This window comes from Lissotriton helveticus, chromosome 9, assembly GCF_964261635.1.
Source record: "Lissotriton helveticus chromosome 9, aLisHel1.1, whole genome shotgun sequence".
NCBI lineage: Eukaryota > Metazoa > Chordata > Amphibia > Caudata > Salamandridae > Lissotriton > Lissotriton helveticus.
Window position 1 is genome coordinate 479,598,609 of NC_136070.1, and position 25,162 is coordinate 479,623,770.

At 43.3% G+C, this 25,162-nt stretch overlaps 1 protein-coding gene across 1 annotated transcript in view; it reads right to left on the minus strand.

Moving 5' to 3' along the window:
- PPP1R36 (protein phosphatase 1 regulatory subunit 36) overlaps positions 1-25,162 on the minus strand; it is a 433,561-nt gene that overhangs the window by 45,597 nt on the left and 362,802 nt on the right. Inside the window, exon 10 of the mRNA XM_078660312.1 lies at positions 21,309-21,494. Coding sequence (XP_078516438.1) covers positions 21,309-21,494 — 186 coding nt within the window. The remainder of the gene's footprint in view (positions 1-21,308; positions 21,495-25,162) is intronic.

A 25,162-nucleotide genomic window follows, 5' to 3' on the forward strand; every position in this document is an offset into this window, starting at 1 on the left:
AGCAAACAGTGTAGGCAGTCTTGTAGAAAACTGCTTTTGATTTACAAGTCTGAGGCCAGATGATTCCTGGACAAAATCTATGACTAAGGTGCATATGTATCAAGCCCTTTTCCCGTTCGCAAACAGGCCGATTCTCAGAATCGGCCCGTTTGCGAACGGGAAAAGGCCTTTTGGGATGGATCATCTCGAAAGGGCATCGCAAATTTGAGAATCGCAACATTTGCGATTCTCTATTTTGCGATTGCATTTAAGGAATTGTAAATTGCAATTCCTTAAATGCAATGTATGAAGCACAGAAAAAAGTCAATTTGGCCTTAAGGAATCGCAAATTACCAACAACTTCAAGTTGGTGGTAATTTGTGATTTCTTTGAAAAATTCACTTTTTTGCATTTTTCAAAGTGCCATATGGCGCACATGTATGTGCGCTACATGTGCACACATACATATTTCAGGGGTGCAACAGGGTGTCCTCTTGACACCCTGGCATCCTTGAAATTGCATTCTCAATTTGCGATTCTCTAAAGGCGAATGGCAAATTGAGAATGTCTTCCCATTCATTCCTATGGGCCTCCTAGCCCATTGGAATGAATGGGAAGGTATTCCTTAATTGCGATTCGCAATTTGCTAATCGCAATTAAGGAATGCCAAGGAAGCGCAAAATATTTGCAACATCTTTAATTACATCCCGTTTTGTGATTCTCAAATAGCGATTCTCTAAAATCACTATTTGGGAATCACAATAACGGTATTTGATACATATCCCCAAGATGTCTAAGAGTTTTTGCGGCAGCAAACCCTGGGTTTCACAAAATCATATCAAAAGTTTTTCTGAATTGCAAAATAGGATTTCCAACCCATACCGAATCGCAATTTGGAAGGCTTTCTTGATTACCAAATTCATTTCAAATTGTGAGTCGGTATGGTATGTATTCCTGTCCCAAACCAGTAATTAGTTACTGACTCCCAGGCTGGAGTGATAACTTTTGGATCATTTGCTCTTTGCGAATCAGGGTGGCAGCTTTGGGGGAGAAGGCTGTGATCTTGAGGATCACTGCCTATTTTACTGAAGTTTTTCCAAACATTAACTTTTTTTTAGAGAGGCCCCGGTTCCTTCAAGCAATCCTGGTGGCTTTAAAAAAATACTTTCTCCATTTAGGAATGCAGTCACAGGGATGGTGGTCTGCTGTACCTTGTAGGGCACTATCCCTGTGATTTTAGCCAATTGCAGAGGGTCACAAATTGCAACCTCCCTAATGAATATTAATTGGGCGGGTCCTTCTGCTACTCTCTGCAATTCTATATTTTGCTCACTGAACTATTACCATAGGTTAGCTGGCAAAATGTGATTGAAGTTTCAAAAAAGTGGGCATTTTGCGAACACTTTTTGGGAATTTAATCATAGTACATTGGCCCCTTATTTTTAACCTTATTTTTTCAAAATGCAACTAACAAACTTATTGGAAAGGAACTTATTTGTAAATGTATCATCATTCTGAAAAGTAGCTTGATCAAATGCCACCAATGTTTATTTTTACGTCTGATTTTGAAATAAGAAATATTTTCTGTAACACAAACTGCAGAAGGGATGGAGAAAGACCTGAGAATGTCTGACCTCCTTCCGTCACTTTTATAAAAGTTCTGGACAATAAAGAGTTTTTGACTGCACGATCTACAGTCTGAAAATGGGAGTAGTTTTTGACATGTTTCCGATGAATGGGGCACCCACCCCTCGCATATAAAATGCTAAGGGCCACATGTATCATGCATTTTACTGGTCGCAAGTGGCCCGAGTCACAGAATCGAGCCATTTGCGACCAGTAAAATGCCTTTTGGTATGTACGAAATTCTAATCTGCGATTCGGTAACATGTTACTGAATTGCAATCTGGAATTGTGAATACATACTGTTTCAGTATTAGGAAGGGGCGTGTTTAGGACATCCTAATACCGAATCGCAGAGGTATGTAGGATGTTTTGCGACCTAAATGCGGTCGCAAAACATTCACATTTTATCATCTACTTCAAGTTGGTGGTAACCCATTTGCAATTGGGAAGGGGTCCCCAAGGAACCCCTTCCCGTTTGCGAATGCTCGTAAAAATGTTTTTTAAGAGCAGGCAGTGGTCCCACGGACCACTGCCTGCTCTTGAAAAATTAAAAGAAAACTTTTCTTTTTTAAACGCAATACGTTTTCCTTTAAGGAAAACTGGCTGCATTTAAAAAAGCAAATTGCTTTATTTAAAAGCAATGACAGACATGGTGGTCTGATGACCACAGCAGGCCACCATCCCTGTCATTTTAGCAATTCCAATGGGTCCCAAATTGCGACCTGCCTTATTATTATTAATAAGGTAGGTCAATTTGCGACCCATTAGGAACTGCTAAACAAAACTCATGGAGTTTCATACATTCAAATAGCGATTACCTAATTGCGATTTGTAGAGAATCGCAATTTGGTAATTGCTATTTGAAATTATTATACATTTGGCTATAAGTGAATGACACAGAACCTTCAATGTTTGTCTTACTCCTGGAAGCAAATGTAGACCAACACAGAAAGGGGCAATATGTTCCTATCTTTTTATGAGTAAGGGGCCTGTGTCTAGCGATTTGGACTACTTGTATCTAGTAAAGAAGAACTAACCAGATAGTTTACTGATTAACCCACCAATCTGAATCTTACTATTCCTCATTGCAGTCCTAACAAATGTTGTGTGCCAGGTCTCATGGGTTAGCCCCGGACCAACATTAAAACGCGCCTACTCCACATGGAGGAGTGTTCGAAATGGTGGTCTCTAGTTGGCAGAGGTAGGTACCTTTGTACAAATAGAGACCCTTGCTTCTAGTCAGGGTAAGGGGGACACACTCCTAAAATAACCCCTGCTCACCCCCTTGATAGCTTGGCACAAGCAGACTGGCTTATCTCTGAGGCTGTGTGTAAAGCATTTGTGAACACATACAGTAATACAGTGAAAACACTACAAATGGACAACACACCAGTTTAGAAAAATAAGTAATCTTTATCTAAGCCAAAACAAGACCAAACAACAAAAATCCACAATACAGTATTACAAATAAGGCTTTCAAATGGTAGAAATAGTTCAGTTCAATGCAAGTTGTAAATACAACACTTTTCTCACACAGTACCTTGGATGCGTCACGTAAAACAAACAAAATGGCCGCAGGGAAGGTGATGCATTGGTTCCTTACACGCAGGGAAGGTGATGCATCGGTTCCTTGCTTCGGGGGAGGTGATGCGTTGGTTCTTTACTGCAGCGCAGGGGAAGTGATGTGTCGGTTCCTTACCGGAGAGGAGGTGATGCGTCGGTTTCTTACTGCCTGGGGAGGTCGATGCATCGGTTTCGTACTGCGTCCCCCATTGATGCAATAGTCTTGGTGCCTCGATGTGAGGCGTCGATCTGGTACGATGCGTGGTTTCGTGCAGCCGCACAGTAGGCTTGCGTCGGGATCAGTGCGGTGATCTTGGACTTCGGAGATCATTGCGCCCGATGTGTTGTGCGGCAATTCCTCGAGCTGCCGCAGGTGCTGCGACACGCTTCTTCGATATAGTGTCGATTTCACAGTTACCAGCGACAAACAGTCTCTATAGGTCCTACACAGCAGCAGGCACCTCTTTGCAGGGTGGAATTCCCTGCAAGGAAATTCAGGGCAGCTGGTGGTGAAGTCTTTGTGTCCCTGTCCCTGAGACTTCTGAAGCTCAGTTTCAAGCCCTTGGAGATCTTTTCTTCGAGCAGGTGACAAAACAAACAGCAAAGTCCTTTTCTCCTTTCATTGGCAGCAAGTAGCTACTGCAGGCCAACCCCAGACAGCACACAGCACAGGGACAGTATTCCTCTGCAGCTTCTCTGGCTCTTCTCCTTGGCAAAGGTTCCTCTTGATTCCCAGAAGTGATCTAAAAGTCTGGGTTGTGGGCCCCTCTTTTTATACACCAAAATCCTTTATGGTCTGAAGGCAGAGGGTGTCTGTAGCCAGCCAAAACCAGTTCTTTCCTCACTGGTGCAGCTTCCTGGCAGGAGGTGGAGACAGCATTATTGCAGGCAGACCAGGTCCATTCAGGTGAAATCTCCTCCCCTTACTCTAAATGCATCCCAAGTCTATTCAGCCCAGCCCTGACTCATCAGACTTCTCGAGCCACTGCCCCTCTCCAGCCCCTGTCATCCAAAAGCCAGGCATGCAGTACCCAACCCTAGCAGAGGCACATTGGATGGTTAGGGAAGAACATACCTACTTTCTAAAAGTGGCATTTCAAACACTGAATGTAAAAATCACCCTCACTAAAAGATGCATTTTAACATTCTGAGTTCAGGCATACTACACTTTATTTTTCTACCTTGTTCCTAGGGCCAGTTATGTTTATAAGATGTTATAAACAAACTCCCAGTCTGTCCTATGCAAACAGGTAGCCTTGCAATAGTGAAAAACGAAACTGGCAGTAATTCACTATCAGGACATACCACACACATCAGGGTATGTCCTACCTTTCACATACACTGCACCCTGCCCACAGGGGCCAACCTTAGGGGTGTCTGACATATAAGAAAAGGGAAGGTTAGGACCCGGCAAGTGGGTGCACTTACCGAGTCCACATGGCAGTACTAGACTGCACACAAGCTCTGCAATGGCAGACCAGAGTTACAATTTACAGGCTGCTTCTGTGGGCGGCACAATCAGTGCTGCAGCCCATTAGCGGCATTTGATTTACAGGCCCTGGGCACAAACAGTGCACAATACTAGGGTCTGACAAGTAAATCAAATATGCCAATCATGGAATCACTTATCCGTATTAAGAATTTACAAAGGGAGCACTTGCACTTCGGCACTGAACAGCAGTGGCAAAGTGCCCAAAGCATCTAGACCAGCAGAACGGAGTCCAACACAGGAGGCAAAGGCAAAAAATGCAGGGGAGACCCATGACAATAGTGCCAGGTCTAGCACATGTCCCCTCCATCTGAAATGTGGGGAGAACTACCCACCCTCTTGGAGTTCTCTTCACTAAGGCGGAAAAATCTGGACAGACCATCAGCATTGGCGTGTTCTGTACCAGGGTAGTGTTCCACCGTGAAGTCCATCCCCTGTAGGGAAATGGACCACCTCAACAGCTTTGTATTCTCACTCCTCATCTGCATCAACCATCTGAGGGACCTGTGGTCTGTCTGAACCCGGAAGTGAGTCCCAAACAAGTATGGCCTCAGCTTCTTCAGCGCCCAGACCACAGCAAATGTCTTACGCTCAATCACACTCCACCTCTGTTCCTGTGGAAGTAACCTCCTACCAATGAAGGCTACAGGCTAGTCTAGACCCTCTTCATTTAGCTGTGAGAGCACAGCCCCCACACCATGCTCTGAAGCATCTGTCTGCACAATGAACTCTTCTGAGAAGTTGGGTGCCTTAAGCACGGGAGCCGTGCACATGGCCGATTTCAGGGCATCAAAAGCTTTCTGGCAGGTGTGAGTCCAGTTCACTTCTTTGGGCTGCTTCCTGGAAGTCAGCTCTGTCAAGGGGGCAACAATGGTGCCATGGCATTACAGAGATGGGTCGATAAATTCTGCTCTACTGACCATAATGCTAATATCAGGGGGGTACTATTTATCTTCAAAAAAGCTGCTAAAGCCCAGATTCTGGATCACATAGAAGACCATACAGGGAGATGGTTGATACTGAGAGTCTCGTTGGCTGGTCGGAGCTGTACCTTGGTGGGCTATTATGGCCCTAATTCAGATGATCCAACGCATCTGGATACCATTAGGAATCATCTGGTACTTTCTCAGGATCCGGTGATCTGGATGGGCGATTTTAACATCGTGCTGAATCTTAGGTTGGATAAATCAGTAAATTCGAGAGCCTGTAGTTCACCAAGGTCCAGGCAAACTCTAATAGCAATTATGACCCAACTTGGCCTGGCGGATCTATGGAGGGAAAGAGCAGGTAGTAAAATGGGGGTTTCCTTCCGGAATAGTAGATTCAAGCACAAATCTAGAATCGACTACGCTCTGTTCAGCTATAATTTGGAAGACACCCTGACAGCGAAAGAGTATCTCCCATCTCATCTGTTGGACCATTCGGCTCTTGTTTTTTCCCTTAGATCCGACAGCAGGATGGAACATTCATCTTGGTCATTTGACCGGACACTCCTACTCGAGGAAGAAGAAGTCAACTTTCTGGCCGCAGAAACTACTGCATTTTTTAAAATAAATCTTGAATCCTCATCCCTGGCTGTGGTCTGGGAGGCCTTCAAGGCCTTTCTAAGAGGGTGTATCACTAGTAGGGCCTCCTATCGGAGTAAAAAATACAAGGAAATGATAGTCGGTCTGGAGCAGGAAATGAAGAATATTGAGTTAAACCTAGGGCAGTCTCTAGGTTCCTTAGAGGAGCAGACAAAAGTGGCTGAGCTAAAGCTCCAACTAGAAAACATCTTACAGGAGAGGGTTAACAAAAGGTGGAAAGCATGTAAGATTTCCCACTTTGAGTTCGGAGAGGCCGCGGGCAAAGTATTGGCATGGAAAATAAAATCTGACCAAGCCCTGAAGTACATTAGAGAAATCAAGGTAGATGGGGAGGCGGCGCCAAGGGTATCAAATCTAGAGATTGGTAATGCCTTTTTTGAATTTTTTGAGGCAATCTATAGGGAAGAGCTACCTAATGATCAGACGGCAAGGGACACGTGGCTGGAAGGGATTATGCTTCCTCCTCTCTCAATAGCACAGAGCAACAGCCTAGAGACAGTAATAACGGAGGCGGAGGTGAGGGAAGCAATACGGCAAACAAAAAAAGGGAAAGCATCTGGCCCAGACGGTCTTCCTGGAGAGATCTATAGAGCTTTGGGGGATGCTAACGTCCAAGTATTGACGACCCTTTTTAATGGTATCCTAAGAGAAGGGATGCTACCGCCAAAATCATGGGGTGAGGCCACAATTGTTCTCCTCCCAAAACCAGGGAAGGATGTTTCGGACTGTGGGTCATACAGGCCAATATCGTTGCTGAACAGTGACTATAAGATCTTTGCCACCATAATGTCAGCAAGATTGGGAAGAGTAATAGGCACCATTGTCCATCAAGACCACAAAGGTTTTATCAAAGGGCGCCATCTCTCGGACCTTACACACGACTTGGTAGGGGCAATAGATATTGCCTCGGCTTTTTCCCTTCCACTGGCCACCCTCACTCTTGACGCGGCAAAGGCCTTTGATAGGGTCAATTGGCCCTATCTTTATGATGTACTAAAAAAGTTTAACTTTGGGAAGGGCTTTTGCAGAAGCATTGCCTTGCTTTATGGGGCTCCTTCGGCTAGGTTGCTGATTAATGGGGTCTTGACAGAACCCTTTAAGATCACTAGAGGTACGAGGCAGGGCTGTCCGCTTTCTCCCCTCCTTTTCAATTTATATATTGAGCCGTTTGCTCAGGTTTTGCGGGCAGACGAAAATATTCCATTGTTTAAATTTAAGGAGTGGGGAAGGCGGATAGCACTTTATGATGACGATATTTTAATCTTTACCTCGGACCCGGTACTGTCTTTCCCTGCTGTGATCCAAAGGGCAGAAGAGTTTGGTAATGTCTCGGGCTATAATATCAACTCAAGCAAAACTGAGGTTATGGTCTGGAATATTCCAGATTTACGGTTAGGCATAAATATCACCACCTCTATGCGCTATCTTGGGACCCGTATTACCCAAGACATCGGTACTATTGCACAAGCTAACTTAGACCGAATATCCAAGGAATGTAAAGGCCTACTGAAATCTTGGACTCACCTGCCACTCTCTATAATGGGTAGGGTGAAAATGTGTATTCTCCCTAAGTTCACATTTATTTTTGGTGCCATTCCTTTAGGGTTCGATGTCAAGATGATTGGCAAGTGTCAGCGAGAGATCAATTCCTTTATTTGGAATTACAAATCTACTAGAATTGCATGGAAGAAGCTGAGGAGGAGGAGGGAAAAGGGAGGTCTTGCCTTACCTGACTTATTATACTACGCATGTGCCTTTCAGTTATCTTATTCCAGGATGCTTCTAAAAACACCATCTAATCTTCCTGGGGGGACAATGTATAAAGCCATGTTAACCGGAGCAAATCTACCAGCTGATGGATTTCTGTTTAAGTTTGGGAGCCAGAAATTCTTAAAAAAAATAAGGCTAAACATTTTACAGTCATGGGCTAAGGTATGGTTAGCCATTAGAAAAAGATTGGGGCTGTCCTACTATTCTAATTTCGCTCCTATATGGGATTCTCCGGGTCTACCGGTGTGCCTAAGGGACAGCTTATCCTCTTCATTAGAGGAGGCTGGGATTACAAGATGGGGAGAGTTAATGGCGGACGGATCAGTAATAGTTCGGGATGAATTACACGATCGCATAGGTCCAGCGCTTTCCAGATTTAAATTCATCCAGCTGGAAAGCTGGGGGAGGGCTCAGGGGTGTAAAGACGTACACTTTGGGAAGTCAAGCTACCTGGAGCAGTTGCTAGTGGAAAGACTTAGGGGAGGCAAGGAGGTGGCCTTCTGGTATTGGCAGCTGCAGGAGGAAATCGATGGAGATTTTTCCCTCCCAGATGAGCTGTGGGGAGAGGCGACTGGCTGTGAGGAGGTATGGTTAAGAACTTTTGCGCTCCTTTATAAAGTTGTGAAGCCATCATGGTTAAGACGCAACCACCTGTTCACAGCCCATCGGGCATATATAACACCGTTGAGACTTTCCAAGTTTCTCCCAGACAAGAAATGTAGTAAATGCAATTTATTGGAAGCATCGGACATCCACATGTTTATGGAGTGCCCTGACATCGGCCGGTTCTGGGAGGAAGTGAAGTCTACTCTGAACTCTATTTTGAGTACATCAATAGTAATCTCACTGCCACTTATCATCTTTGGCTTGGAGGACAACATCACCGGCAAGGCTAGATCCTTCTTGTTCTATGCCATTTTGCTGGCTAGGAGGCAGATTTGTATACAGTGGGTTGAGAAAATTGCTCCATCACATTCTGGTTGGCTCACGTCCCTATATGAAATATCGAAGGTTGACATGGCTAGATCTTGCAAAAAACGTAACCTGGCCTTTTGGGATCTGTTGACACAATGGAGATAGTATTCCGGGTTTTTTTTTTTTTTCCCCCGGGTCCTATGATTATGCCATCAATACTCCTTGGACCCGGTCTGGCCTAGTTACGGTTTTTGGTCCTATAGGTTGAAATACACCTAGATGGAGTCAGCCCAAGTTCCTAAAATCCCCCTTCTTCTTGGGACCTCTCTGCCACCAGGATAACATTCTCGGGTTCTGGCGCCAGAGATGGGCAAGAGTATCTTTGCTCCGCCTTTTGGTCAGGGACACGCAAGGTGGCTGGTATCTCCTAAGTAAGGGGCAAGGCAAATAAGGACAAAAAAAACCAACCAATGGCGCCATACCCCTTGACAAATAACCTGTAATACTCTGTGAGTCCTAAAAAGGCTCTCACCTCTGTCTGGGTCTTGGGGTGTTTTCCCAAGCCAGAATGGTATCAATCTTCGGCTTTAGGGGCGCCACTTGACCGCTCCCCACCTGGTGTCCCAAGTACACCAATGAACCCTGCCCGATCTGGCACTTACTCGTCTTGATCGTGAGGCCTGCCCTCCGCAGAGCCTTCAACACTTCCCAGAGGTGGTGCAGATGTTCCTCCCAAGTGGCACTGAACACTGCAATGTCATCCAAGTAGGCGGCACTGAAATTCTCCAGCCCAACCAACACCTGGTTGACCAACCTTTGAAAGGTGGCAGGGACATTCTTCATCCCAAATAGCATCAATTGGTAGTGCTCATCTGGTGTGGAGAATGCTGACCACTCCTTTGCCCCATTAGTTAAGGCAATCTGCCTGTACCCAGCCGTTAAGTCAAACGTGCTGAGGTACCGGGCAGCTCCCAAACGATCGATGCGCTCATGAGCTCTGAGGATGGGGTGCACATCAGTCCTGGTGACTGAATTGAGCCCTCGGTAGTCCACACAGAACCGGAGTTCTGGCGTGGCAATGGGTGCGACAGCCTTAGGGACCAAGACCACTGGGCTGGCCCAAGGGCTGTTTGAGGGCTCGTTCACCCCTAGCGCTAACACCTTGGAGACCTCCTCCTTGATGCAAGCTCTGATCCTGTCAGTCACGCTGTAAATCTTATATTTTACTGGAGGACTGTCCCCAGTGTCCACATCATGGACGCACCACTGAGTGACGCCAGGGGTCAGGGAGAACAGAGCAGAAAACTGTCCCAACAGTTGGTGGTAGTCACTCTGCTGCTCCGGGGTCAGGGCGGGAGAGAGGTTCAAACCGTTCACTGACCCATTTTGCTCCTTTGCAGACAGGAGGTCAGAAAGAGGCTCAGTCTCCTCTTCTATCCCAGCATCTGTTGCTAGGAGAATGCCCACTCCGTACCTCTCCAAGTCGGGCTTCAGGTGGTTCACATGTAGGACCCGCAAATGGTTACTAGGAGACTGCAAGTCCACTAAGTAGGTGACAATACTCTTGCGCTCCACCACCTCAAACGGTCTGGTCCACTTATCCTGGAGCGCACTGGGACCATGACCCATACTTTTTGTCCAGTCTGAAACTCGATCAGAGTGGCGTTCTGATCATACCACTGTTTCATCTCCTCCTGGCTGGCTTCCAGATTTGCCTGAACGAGTTGTCTGAAGCGATTAGTCCGAGAGGGAGAACCGAGACTTTTTTGATACCAACACCACCAGGAATCCACAAAAGCCATCCATCATGCGGGCTACCTGAGCCGACCTTAAAGACCTGCAACACCTCACTAAAAGTATTTAGAAGAATGTCATCTCAATAGAGGAGGCAATAGTGTCAATGCATAAAGAAATCTCAAAGACAAGGAGGATGATATATGTATATATATATATGTATATGTATATATATGTATGTATATATATGTGTGTGTATATATATATATATATATATATATATATATATATATATATGTGTGTGTGTATATATATATATATATTCCAACAAAGAGTGTCCCTCATGAAAGGAGCCACACAGCAGGTAGGTATGGATTCATCGTTTAATGAAGGAGGCTGCAACATCCAGATGGAAAACAAACATCGTATATGGAGGTCCTTTCGCCGATGTGTTTCGTGCGCTGCGCGCACTTCTTCATAGGCAGACTGTTGTGAAAGAGTTCAGCAGGCCACAGTCCCATAAATACACGTGACTCTCACCAGAATGAGCGGAGGCAGCTCACACTGCCTTCTGGTTATTGGATTACTGTGGCATCGAATCGCCGTAAATTGCTGACACTATCTCAGATAACACAGTATAATTCCCTGATGGGTTGATGTAAGTTTCAAAGCCGGGGGTTACATCGTATAACTTCCATCACGCACCCTCCTGCACCTTACTGCTGGTGTCTGTTGGCACCAGCAAGGACCGTAGACCACGACGGGGCTCTTTTCGCAGCTGGACTAGCTGCAATTATTCCAACAAAGTGTGTCCCTCATGAAAGGAGCCACACAGCAGGTAGGTATGGATTCATCGTTTAATGGAGGAGGCTGCAACATCCAGATAAAAACAAACATCGTTTATGGAGGTCCTTTGGTATCTGACGTGCAAGCAGATAGAAACCAAACAACATCACAAGTTTTGTTTTTGTGCAGCATCAGCACTGGTGTACTGACTATCTTACTATCTTATCTGCAAGATTCATTAAGAGCCACAAATATCCATATATTGGGAACCCTGAAACATCCCCCGGATGAAAGGGCACTCCATATCTCAATCTAAGGCCTCTGGCCTCCTGGCTAGTAAAGTCATGTTACCAGACCCTCCCTCTCAGATCAAGGTCTGCAAGAATACACGCTGCCTATCAAGAAACCTAAAGGAAAGGCAGATCCAAAGGGAACAGCGACTGCCAACAAAGCAGAAAGGGAGATGATGCGTGAAAGCCAGCAACCATCATAGGATTTCTTTGGAAGGGCATAAAACCCTGATTTTCCTGGATTATAATTAAGGCTCCCTGTTTTCCGTTTTTACTGATTTTTACAGATTGATAGAGACGGAAAACATAAATTTTCTTGTCTGTATTTATTTTTAAATGTGGATAAAAACGGAAATTGGGTTGATTTTTGAGTCATTCTAAATACTGTCTACCATGACTGCCAGGCCAATAGATGTGTGGATTGATAGATAAAGGGGGTAAAAGAAAGTCATTTTAGTAAAGAGGATTTAACAGCAGTAGATATGCACATGATTGATACTGAAACGTGCATATTTTCATCTATGTGCACTGATTTATCTTCTGCGGGTGTTCACCTCACTCAAACCTGGCAGACATTCAAGCATGAGTGTATATTTATTGGTTAAATAAATGTGGAAATATACTAATTTCAGCTTAATTTTTCCACGAAACCCAAAATAAATATGGATAAATACAGATAAAATTAGCAAAAAATAAATATGGATAAACACAGACGGAAATATCTAAAAAATAAATACCATAAAACCGGAAGCCCTAATTATAATCAGGATACCATGAAAAGACAACAGTAACTACAGCTCATTAAAAAAGATTTATGTTCCATGTGAATTGATGCTTCTCTATGCCGGTCCAGCTAAGCTTAAGGTGATGTACAGAGACAAAAACTCTGATCTCCCACAGGAGACGGCAGAGGTCTTTGTTGTAATCAAAAGAGGTCCTTAGACCGGTTGTGGATTAGGTAAGATGATTTATTATGTTATCATGAAGAGCCCCACCAGGAGCAGCCTTCCTGCTGCTCATCCCATTCTTCAGCTGACTCTCTCAAACCTCCACATTCTACAGCATCACCACACACCAACATTCCACACTCCAGTCACACTGGCTGAGCAGCAGGTGTAACCATCTTCTTATTCAAAATTCCAGAGACTGGCAAGACTTATTAAGTGGAGAACTGTCTTGGATGTTTTCATGCTCTCCAGTCTCCTTGAATGTTTGGTAAGAAAATGGTCCATATTGGGCCCGGGTGGGTGTGGAGTTTGAAACCTTTGAGACCTGATTGTGTTTCTCAGAATACTCTTACCTGAGCAGAGTTGGTGCCCCCTATATGGTACCTTCCCCTTCCCCTATTCCACCCCTCTCTCCTGTTTGCCTTCTCAATCAGGCTCGAGTTGAGGCTGACCTGTAGATTTATTTAAGAGAAAACATCTGCAACAGCTCATTATTTCATAAATGGAGGGCAAGACATACTTGAAAGGTTGAAAGCTTGCCGGTTTGGCCAGGTGACATTTATAAGATTACCGCCAAGAGACATGTATGATAATGCATGTTCAGAAGCCGGATATGCTTAGGAGAGGTGCAGGGAGATAAAGTGTGGCGTTCCTGTGAGGATTCAGCATCTAAGACCGTCAGAGACTACGTAACACAAGAACTGTAGCCTGTTTGGGAGAGCTACAGATAAGTGCAGGGGAGATGCGTTGACATGGTGCCGATACAAGCCGGTAAGACACATTGAATGGTCTGTGTCGATCAGGCATCACCTGAAGAGGAAACCACATGTGTAACTTTGACAAGGCACATAAGCACAACAGAAGTGGCAGCCTTCTGCACATGCTTATAGCTCCAAAGCAATCCATCAATTCCTGATGCCTGGAACACTTCCATCTCTTTGGCAAGCCAATATACATGATTAACTCCATACACACGTTCTTTGCACCTAGGCGGCATTCTAAAGCGCCTGGATTCCTGCCATATGTGGTGCTCCTGTTTCGTCCTATTCATTGTTGTTCCTGTGCTGGTGTGCATTTTTGTCAGCTGTCTGGAAGTCTTTCTCTACTGGTCTCCATTTCATCCTAGTGGGGCTCTCAGCTTTATTTGCCATCACCTATCCCACCTAGTTTCCATTCAATTTCTGGTGGTTCTTGTATGTACGTATGTTAATGGTATTTCTATAGAGAGAATCCAGCCAAAAGGCAGGATGACGCTAATAGGAGAGAAAGCTTGGAGAGAAAGCTTGGTTGTGAACAGTTAATGCACTGTGATGTAATATTCTTTAGAAAGGTGAGTCTTCAACTCTCTCCTAAATTGGAGCAGCATTGGGGCGGTCCTGATGGATCTGGAGATGTCCTTCCAGTTCCTGGCTGCATAGATCGAAACGGCTAGCAGTCTTGTTTATTCTTTTTTGCACTTCTTAGTCTGTAGTGTGATGGTGTCCCAGCCGCAGGTGGGCCAAGAAACACCAGGTGTGCCAAGAAACACCACAGATGGTGAGTTTGTCTGCAAGTTCAGGGGGGGGGGGTGCTGGTCATGATGGATATATAAATGATGCAGCTGGTTTTGAAGATGTTAAGGAGAGCCAATGGAGATTAATCAGAATGGGGGTGGGTGATCATATTTCTTAAAGCCTTGGATGGAGCGTTCAGCGGCATGTGGGGTGCCCCTAAGGGGTGCCAGAGTGGAATCTGGGAGGCCATGGAGTAGTGCACTACCACCATCCAGATGCAGGAGTACAAATGGTTGAATAGTAATTTTGAAGCTGCTTTCCGGAAGGGGTTGACTTTCTTTAGAAGAGAAAGCTGGCACCTAGCCAGCTTTGTTCCTTGAGTGTGAGGCTGGTGTCCAGGGCGAATCCAAGTGACTTGATCCTGTGAAAGTTGAGGTTTGAAGTTGTCAAGGCTCATGTCATTGAGCCCGGTATGCACTGTACCTTTTTGTTGTTCTTACCAAATAAGAGGCATTCTATCTTGGTTCTTAATTAGTGTAACTCTGCTTGACATAGAGTATACCAGTAATCCTACTCTCACCAAATGCATCTGATGCTTTTTTATCAGTACTGCAAGGTCCTGCTATAAACTTTGGCCGAGCGTTTCCAGGGTTTCAATTTGTGCTGATATCAGCTTATAGGACATCTGTCCATCCTGCAACCTGAAATGTATATTGAAAGTAATTGCCTTTTTGATAAAGTTTCCAAGGCCAAGTCCAACAACACGAATAATGTTCAAGAAACTGATTAAATGAAAAACAAATCATGCTAACATTGACTATATGCTTAGTGTTGATGTCAATTGAAAGGAGAACCCCTAACTGTGCAATAAGGATTTGAGAAATGGAGTGGACCTATATGCCCTATATTGAATCTAAAAATGTTAACTAGGGGAATTGTATAGTGGAACAGAATAATTAACTTACAGTTAATAAACAAAGGGGATGCAGCAGTAACCTCTTAAAGTGCTTTACAGCTGATTCCAAATACAAGTATGAAGAGTGTAGAGGTGACATATACAAGAATAAATAGAAGGTGCGGATTCTGAGATCAAAGCAATAAAGAGTTGATAATTACTTAAGACCTAAATAGCTTGGAGGCAATAGTGTACCCCAGAACTAAGTAAAGTTACCGATGTTAGAAGAGTTTACCCTGGCCATGTATGTATTCCTCCCATGACTGACTAGAACGGGCTTCTCCAACCGGTAGCTCATAGCTACTGGTAGCTCTCCAGCCACCTGTACGTAGTTCTCCTGTATGCAGCCCAGCCTACCACATCAGAAGATTTTGTTTAGTTGAAGTATTATATTTATACCAAAATTCAAAAGTGTGTAATCAAAACAAAAAATGGTTAATTTTCCAAAATATATTTAAAACTGCCATTTCTGTGATGAATCATGTGGGGTTAGGAAGAGACTTATTACAAATATTATTTCCTTGGTGTTTGGGGCGTTGTAGGTAGCCTGTAATGTTTTACCCATATAGAGGCATTCCACATTGGCAAAGCCTATTTTACATTACTTCTGACAACCATGCCTAAAGAACTGTGGTGATCACCGGTAGTATTATTGCATTTCGTGGCCCCTAATGTAATTTTTTCTAATGTGGTTACAACTACAAATCTTATAATATGAGTAGCCCAGGATGAGTTTTATTCCACATAAATAGCTCTTTCTACAATAAAGGCTGGAAATCCCTGGACTAGAAGAAACTCCATAGGTAGTTCGCAAGTCATGGGAAGTTTTTTGTATTAAAGATCCTGCTCAAGAAGGGAGTGTGCAGAATTAAAAAGGAGTACCATCACACTAACAGAGTCTAAAGAGTAGATGTCACTCACAATTTTGGCACTCAAGTGTAGTAGCATACTACAGGAGGCCACTACAGCTTGCACCACCCATTGCCCCTGCCAGTGCTACCAATGACAGTATCAACATAACTATGCTTGTGCCAAGCACCGGAACCCACCGGCGCCGGAACCCACCGGCACAAAGTTAGCACAGTTTTTTAAAACAACTTTATTCAATTATTTTTACAGTTTCCATTTATAACTTTCATACATTCGGTTAATTCATTATTTTTACATGAACTAAAAGTTCAAGTCTCCATACTACTGACCATTCCCCCTTTTTTAGGCAGTAAAAGAAAACACAAATCGAGAACATATTGAAAGGAAAGTGCATTCAAAATTGCTAAAGTGCTAGAAAAATAAGAAAATGCTATCATAAAGTACTCCCAGTTGCAGTACTTTTCCTTATGTTAGGTAATACTTGTTAACTCATCAGCTTGACACATCACCTCCCATTCCTACATTCCTATTCAAATTTTCTAAGTTTCTCGACCGAATAGCCCCAATGTTATTAGACTAGAATGCGCTCATAATACCTAAGGTGCAGAGAGGAGAGTAAAATGAAAAAAAGTACTATTATGCAGTACCCTCAGTTAAAGCGTTTTCCATATAATACTTAAAACACTGCCACACTTTAAAAACCTTCCTACCCCTCCCTGCCCTTTTAGCATACAAAAAGTATTTACTGTAAACTCTAACCAGCTTATTGAACCATGCTTGAGAATTGGGCGGGTCGCTTGATTTCCAACCGGCTTACTGAACCATGCTTGAGAATTGGGCGGGTCGCTTGATTTCCAACCAGCTTATTGAACCATGCTTGAGAATTGGGCGGGTCCCTTGATTTCCATTGTCGCGTTATCACTGACCGAGAGGTCAAAATAGCTACGTACCACCAAGCATGCATGCTCCTTGTCCTAATTCCCAATATGTCTATTACTTCCTAAAAATACGGCTTTAGCACCTGGTACAAGCCGAGCTCCAAGAGCCTACCCAATCCTAATATCCAGCCAGACTTGGACAACTCCAAATCATGTGCTCCTACGTGCCGACTGAGTCGCACCTAGGGCAGTTACTTTGGATGTTTACATTTCACTCATGCAGTTTCTTGAGGGTGTAGTTCACTAACCAGGATGCGCTTGAAATTCATTCCTCTAAGCATCTGAACATTCAAGAGCGAAACTTCAGGCCAAACTTTCTCCTACAGATTTAGTCCAACCTCCTTCCTTCACTTCCCTTGGATGATACAGAACATTTTGTCAGCCTGTCTATTGCTCATGTGTAACCACTTTACCCATTGCCAAGCTTTTTCTTCATGAATTGTTATCGTATATTACTTTCACTCTCTCCCTTGATTCCTTTACCTGAAGCGGGAAAAATTTCTTAAGCACACTTTGTATTTGTAAAAGCTCCCGAATGTTAAAAGCCTGTCCTGAGGGAAAACTCATCTGTAGTTTACAAGTCCCATATTCTTTCCTATTTAGCTCTTTCCCATTTTCTCAGTTTGCTGTATGTAATTCTAACGGGCAAAGTAATTCAAAGGGGCACGCTGCGTGGATCTGTGAAACTGCAAGGTAGCTACATATATGCAACATTGTAAGTTTCAGAGGAGATATTTTACATCATTGGAGGTCTGAGGAAGAGCATCATAGCGTATAGAGGAAGGTGTCCATTCTCAAGGAAGAAGCTTGGCACATAAAGAGCTTGTGTGTTTTTTAATACATATATGTAAGAGTATGAACCAATGCTCACACCAGACTTCTACGCTTACATCGCCATTGGGGGAACAGCGACATGGATTACAGATTTGAAGTGGAAAAAGACCTTTGCTGCTCTAATATCTGATTCTGAAACATACCTATTTACAAATATTTAATGCACATTGTTTGATCAGAATTACTGTGATTAAATGGCATTTGTTATGTGCAACACAACAAACTAATGGCACCTAAGGACTTGGGGCCAGATGTAGGTAATTCCTTTATACCGACTCTTAAATACCGACTCATACCGAATCGGTATTTAAGAGTCGGTAAATAGGAAGGAGGCAGATGTAGGTAAAATATTACCGAATCTGTAAATACCGATTTGGTATTTCACATTGATTCCTATGGGCCTTGAAGCCCATAGGAATCAATGTGAAATACCGAATCGGTATTTACAGATTCGGTAAATACCGAATCCTGCAAGGGTGCAGGGGGTGTCACTTTGACACCCTCTAGCACCCCAAGTACAGGCATGTGTGCCATGTGGCACACAGACATGCCCTAAGGGCATGTCTGTGTGTCACATGGCACAGGTGTGCATGCACATCTATGCACCCCTGAATTCGGTATTTTACCACCCAATAGGATTGGGTGGTAAAATACCGACCGGTATTTGGCGACCTACATCTGGCCCTTGGAGAGGAGATATCTTTTAGCTTGCTAGGGAAAGTATTATCTTTGATTAACAAGATTCCTTTGACTGCTATTTTTTTTTTTATGTTGGTGGTAAAATACCGACTCTTAAGGGCCTGTGGCACTCTTAAGAGTGTCACCTACATATGGATTTACAGATTCGGTATATATACCGATTCGGTAAAATACCGAAGTGGTAAATTTACCGAATCGGTAAATATACCGATTCTGTAAATTCAGACCCACCTACATCTCAAAAGCCAAATACCGGTCGGTAACGGCCGAAATCGGCCGTTACCGACCGGTATTTGGCGACCTACATCTGGCCCTTGGAGAGGAGATATCTTTTAGCTTGCTAGGGAAAGTATTATCTTTGATTAACAAGATTCCTTTGACTGCTATTTTTTTTTTTAATGTTGATAGGATGAAGACTTCAAACTCAAAAAGACCTGTTTTGTCTGTGGTACACTATGATTATACTTTAAAAAGGTGATGGTTGCATAGTTTCCAAAATATAATGTTTCTGAGGGACAATGGTCTAGTAGCTGATACAACTTATAGATGCAACATAGAACCAACTCAATACTTGGAAACAGGGAATCAAAGATTAAGGCAGATGGGATCAAATCTGCTCAACACAAGCATTACATGACCAACGACATTTTGTATTGATTACATTTTTTAAATGGGTAGCAGGTCTTATTCCATGCATAAATGTTGCATTATAAGGCTTTAAATTAATCAAAGACCTCTGTGCAACCCAGTACTGCAGTAAAAGTAAGAACGGTTGGGCTCTCTTAAGTTAGCATAAAGAAAAAGAAAATATGAATTACTTTTGGTGACTTTGATTCGTATGTGTCATTCATGTTGTCTATGGGTATTTTTCGCTTTGAAAATTACCCAACCACAGGCTGCAACCAGAACTCTTAATTATTATTATTATTATTTTTTTCAACAGTCAGGACTCTGTTGGGAGGGCCAGTAGTTGTGTCAGAGTGCGATGGGCCAACAACCTGCTATGTTAACACCCTAGTACACAGGTAGTGCTGCCTCGCCCTACTCCTTCAGTTCACAACATGTTCCCGCAAGTTGGCGTTAGAGGATTTGAAGTCTGTTAGGTAAAACGGTTTTCTGCCAGTAATCACCTTCAAACATCAAAGTTCAAGAAAATGTGCATGTGTAAATCCACTTTCTTCCAACCGCGTCAGAAAACCGGAGTGTTCCAAATCTCCTGTAATGCGATTAAGTGTGTAATGCCACTATGTCCCTGAAAAGGGAATAAGAAGAGCCATGTTCTTTGGGGTCAGTTGTAAATCTCAAGCAAAGAAACGCTTTGTTTCTTTCATTAACCCTTAAATCTTTTATAAATACTTTTTTAGGGGATGCACCAAGGGAAGCAATTTGATAACCATCCAAACTGTCCCCTGCTGTTCCTTGAAAGCTGCCTTCACTTTGTTTTTAGGCTATTTGTGGGGCGTGGGGGAGTTGTAAATGGCGACCTGCCTAATTAATTTTAATTAGGCTGGCCTTTATGCAACCCTGTGACTGATTTTTTGTGATATGACCATTAGTACATAGGCCACAAATGAAAACCAGAGAGAGGTTGGAGAAAGTCAGTTCGCAAATTGCGACTGATCACTTACAGGCACATGCATCATTGTTGGCTTTTGCAATTCCTTAATTGCGATTTTTAAGGAATCGCAATTAAGGAATCGCAACACCATATGCATGTAGAAATCGTTTAAAAAATAGCGATTTCTGAACATTCCTTAATTGCGATTCGCCTTAAGGAATACCTCCTCGTTCATTTCTATGGGCCTAGAGGCCCTGAGGAATGAATGGGAAGACATTCTCAATTTGCGAATCTCAATTAGAGAATCGCAATTGAGAATGCAATTGCAAGGGTGCCAGGGTGCCAAAAGGACTCCCTGTTGCACCCCTGAAATTGATCCATGCACATATGTTGCGCACACACATGCCATAAGGGCATGTGTGTGTGCAACATGAAACTTTGAAAAATGCACAAAACTGCATTTTTCAAAGTTTTTGCAAATTACCATGAAGTTCAACTTCATGGAAATGTGCTCCCCCAAATAGCGAAATCGCTGATCTTTTTACTTTCATGCATTGCATTTAAGGAATCGCAAAATGCGATTCCTTAAATGCAATCGCAATTTGAGAACTCGCAATTAATTGAGAATTCTTAAATTGCGAGGGCCTTGACCCTTGATGCATCGCAAAAGCTAATTTTGCGATCGCAAACAGACCATTTTTGCGAATCGCACCGTTTGCGATCGCAAAAGGCTTTGATGCATGTGCCTGTTAGTATTTCGGGTCCTCAGTGTTCTGAGTAAGTATGGGTGTAGCTGTAGACTTCCTCTTTGCATAATCTTAACAGTCTATGTAGCTTAAATTTAACATGTGTTCCTGACCAAAGGCCTAATTTGTTAGTGGAAAAAGTACTGATTTTTGCAGGAAACGCAAGATTTGGTGAAGAATCCCTCAGCTGATTTACATCAACCATAGGGATAAAACGTTGGAGAAAATGTCACCTCTTGATTCTTTTCCAGATTTAGCACTTCCTCCAGAAACGGGATGATTTTCCATTACCATCTAACGCAAAATCACTATGTGGTACTAGAATATTTTTTTTCACAATGATGTTCTAACTTACAAAATAAAATCAGGATCCAAATCTGTATACAGATCCGAGAATTCCTTCTCCAGATTTTCAGAAACATGCATGTACATAAAATTGATGATTCTTATGGTTTTAAATTCAAATTTCTTTCTGCAAATCAAGGATTTTCTTGTGTTTCAAAATGTCTCAAAATTGCATTGTGACTTACTTCGATGTAAACATATCTGATGTCATTTCCAGCCATTTGTCGCTGTCGATAAGTCTATGGATGCTGTTTGGATGCAGCTGATGTTGCTGAAATATGTAGTCAGCCCTTTCTTTTGGCGATGGCATCAGAGAGATCAGGGCTGGGGATCGCTGATGGATGATGCTTCTTATAGCAGGACGCTTATTGCTAGATTTCCAGTATCAAAATATGCAGTCTGATTAAATATACAAATACTCTTTTTCTTTAAAAGAAAAAATAGCAACAGTTACATAACAAGCTTTAGAGTGAAAAGAATGGTCTTGAAAAAAAAAGCAGTTCATTGACTCACTTTGTTGTAGATGAATAAACAACACAGCCAAATTGTTGGTCCAGCAAAAATCCTGTTTTTTTAGAATTACTCTTTACAGCAATTATGAAAAGTCCATGCCTTTCATTTCAAGTTATGTTATGTAGGTGAGAAACCAAAAACAGATTCAAATGTCTTGAGTTTTAGCAAAAAGTTGTATTTCTGCTTATGAAACGTCCTGTGGGCAGCACATTCACTGATCTGAGAGATGCTTTGGACCGTGCAAATCATGACACAGTTTGTTCTAGACTCACTCATTCACCCTTGCTCTGGACCTGCTCTTGATTTTCAAGAACCACACAGCATTATCATTATCAGAGGATGGCTGACTTCACTCCAGCTCAAGTACTACAGCTTGTTGGCACTGAGTTGTTAGAACAGTTGACATTAGTATATTCCAGGGCCTGAGTCACAGAAATATTTAGCATCAGAGTGGGGGCTAACTTAGTCTGAGCACCCATTGGGGATTTAAACTCCTAAACGAAAGAGGGAAAAAACACATTTTGGGGAAGGGATAGTTAAAATGTTGGTTGCGATAAAGCCAGGTATTTAAATTTTCGATTAAAGTATGAAACACATTTATGGTATCTCAGATAACTTCATCAAGGGATCTAGACACCCCTTGTTAAGCTTTCTTTACAGGAACTTTGGGGTGAACCATTTATTAGAAGTCCTTTTAAGGAGTACTGACACTTAGCTGTTATACAGTGATCCTGTCCTTTATTGTTCAGGCATGAAAATGCTTTAAAAAGAGCATCTGTGTTTGCTGCATGTACAGCTTCTACTGTACCATCCCCAGTTGAACCAGACACAGCAGGCCCTTCAATTTCCAGGTATTGCTTAACCCCTTCGACGCTCATGACGAGCTGGGCTCGTCATGAGGTAGCCTCCTCGCACGCTCATGACGAGCCCAGCTCGTCATGTAAAGTGCGAATCCGTAAATCCCAGCGTACGGGCGGAAATCCTACCGCACGCATGCGGTTAACGATTGGAGAAGTGTAGAGACTAGCCACCATTATGATTTTGGCCCTTCAGAGCGAGATTAAGATAATTTTAAAATACTCAGACCAGGCTGTGGAGAGAGAGAATACTAGATCACATCTATGAAACACTTGAACTAAATATCAAATCAAGGATAGCTGCTGCTAACCCCCCCCCCATTCACATCCTCGATGTACCTTAATTGTATAAGCACTACAGTACCCCCGGAAGCAAGAATCTATTGTTAAATGAGCTGCACATGGCAGGGATATCCCAGTCATCCCTTTTGTTCTGCTACCTTTATGTAGTATTTAGGCACTTCATGAAAACAGCTAAAAATCATTACTTCCTTCAATAATCAACAGATTCAGAAATTCAGGAGAAGTTTTTCTGCTACACCAAGCAATGCCTAGCCTTTAATGGAAGCCACAAAAAAAAATCCGTTTTTTTGTCGCATTTAGAAAACCGCCACAAAAATCAATATGTAAATATTAATATCTGAAGACTGAGTCCTCAAATATAATGATTAAGATTAAAAAAAAACTTGCTACTAATTCGTAAACTGAACCTTAATCAGGAGAAAAAGGACATGTTGGAATAGCTGTTGAATAGCCTTTAATCGTACATACTACACCCGTTTCCTTTACACGAGACACTGACCTCAAACTGTGAATTATGGACTGTCTCTGGTCCAGAGAGTTATAAATATACCAAGTTGAAACAAGCATTGGCATAGCAAATAGATCTCGCCTTTGGGACCTTATACGTGTTTAGCCATGCAACGGTTGATGTTGTTGCACCAAGGATATTGTGCTGCATAACTAAATATAAGGTCCCAAAAGCGAGGCCTATTGGGGAAGTGATGAGAAATTTGCCCCTCTCTCGTCCTCTGAGATGAACAGGAGGACCATGTGAAAAATAGAGTCGGACAAACCCAGCAAGATACTTAGGGAACGATCTGCAGCCACGAATGAGCTGCAAAGCAACAGATCTATGAGGATGGCACTAGCTGATATAAAGCACAAAAAAACACTTTCTACTAAGCAGCAAAGATCACACCTTTTGTAATGTTTCATCTACTGTGTGTGTTTGCTTTGGGCAACATATGTCTGTCTTTTAATACCAGCAATGTACTTTGTAGTGTGCTGCTCATTCACGCTTGCCTGAAAAAGACGTGTGGGAAGATCACATGATGGGCCAACATCAGCCACATACCCCAGCTCCTGTTCAGCCCACTTTGTGAGGTCCAACTGTGCTCTAAAGAAAGAGGCACTTGGCCGCCCTTCACACAAGAACTTTAGCATGCGTGCAGCCCTCACAGAACCTGTGGTGGAGGGAGGTTCACTTCTCTTCGTAGCACGGTGTCTAGAAATGACTGGTCACCCCATCTGGGTTTGTACTGGCTCATTACTTTTATGCTCCCTCCGACACAAGTTTCTAGAACCCGCCCTCGCTGAGACGAGTCAAACTGAAACGCTTACTTATTATATTTGCCTCTGACACAGCAAATTGCATTGAACACAAAATGTGTCTATGGGTAGAAAAACATGCTTCCTTCGCCCTTCGTCACCTTATGCATTCTATTGACAAGACTTTCCGGCAAGGCCAGAGGTACATTAAGGGGATTCAAGGCGGACGCCTTATGGTGCCATCAGCAAGGCGTGGGCAGCAGAGGGTGCAGCCTGGAACTGTAAACACGTGCTGGTGGTAGGAGCGCCAAAACATTAAATTGCAATTTGCCTGTTGCACTTAAAATGCTTACACTGTTTCTGGTTCCCAAAATAGATGAGGCCAGTGTATAACAAGTGACTAGACTTCAGCACACAATTCCAGAACCGTCTGTTCCCCGCAAAACACTGTAGCAGCAACACGGAGAGCCCAATAACCTCAGTGCCTTAAAGCAGCTCGCTCTAGACGAGTGACAAAAGCACTGTACACGTTGCAGCACTTAACATGGATATAACTGCAGTCCTCTCTAGAGGGCTGAAGCCCACGGGCTCAGGGGAAAGGCTCTACCCCAAACATGCCCTTGATTGTATTCCCTGGCAGGTTAAGCAGGGGGGTTTACAGTAACTCGTTCCCAGCAGGGGGTTATCACAAGGTGTCAGTTAAAGGCCACTGTAAACCCGAGCAGCAACTTAAAGTGTGTGCTCACAATAGTGCAGCGCCTTTCTTCGGGAGAGTAAATGATTTCTTATCGGCCAAATCCCTAAAAGAATGTTTGGGGTGTTAAAAGATGTTATCAGCAGAAGAGGAGGACGTCTTCTCAATGGAGGAACAGGATTAGAGAATTGACCCATACTGAAGCAGAACACTGGTGCAGTAAAGGTTCTATCAGAACTACGGGCCAAAGTCACTTACTTTGATCTTATAACAAATAAGTAATCTAGCACACGCCATTTCAAAAGGAGCAAGACATTTCGAAGACCACGGAAGGCTAGGTCAGGGCCTACTTGCTCCCTCTGCTGAAGGAACCACTGCAGCGGGCAATCAGCTGAGTATTGTAGCGGGTGCGCTTGAACGCTCC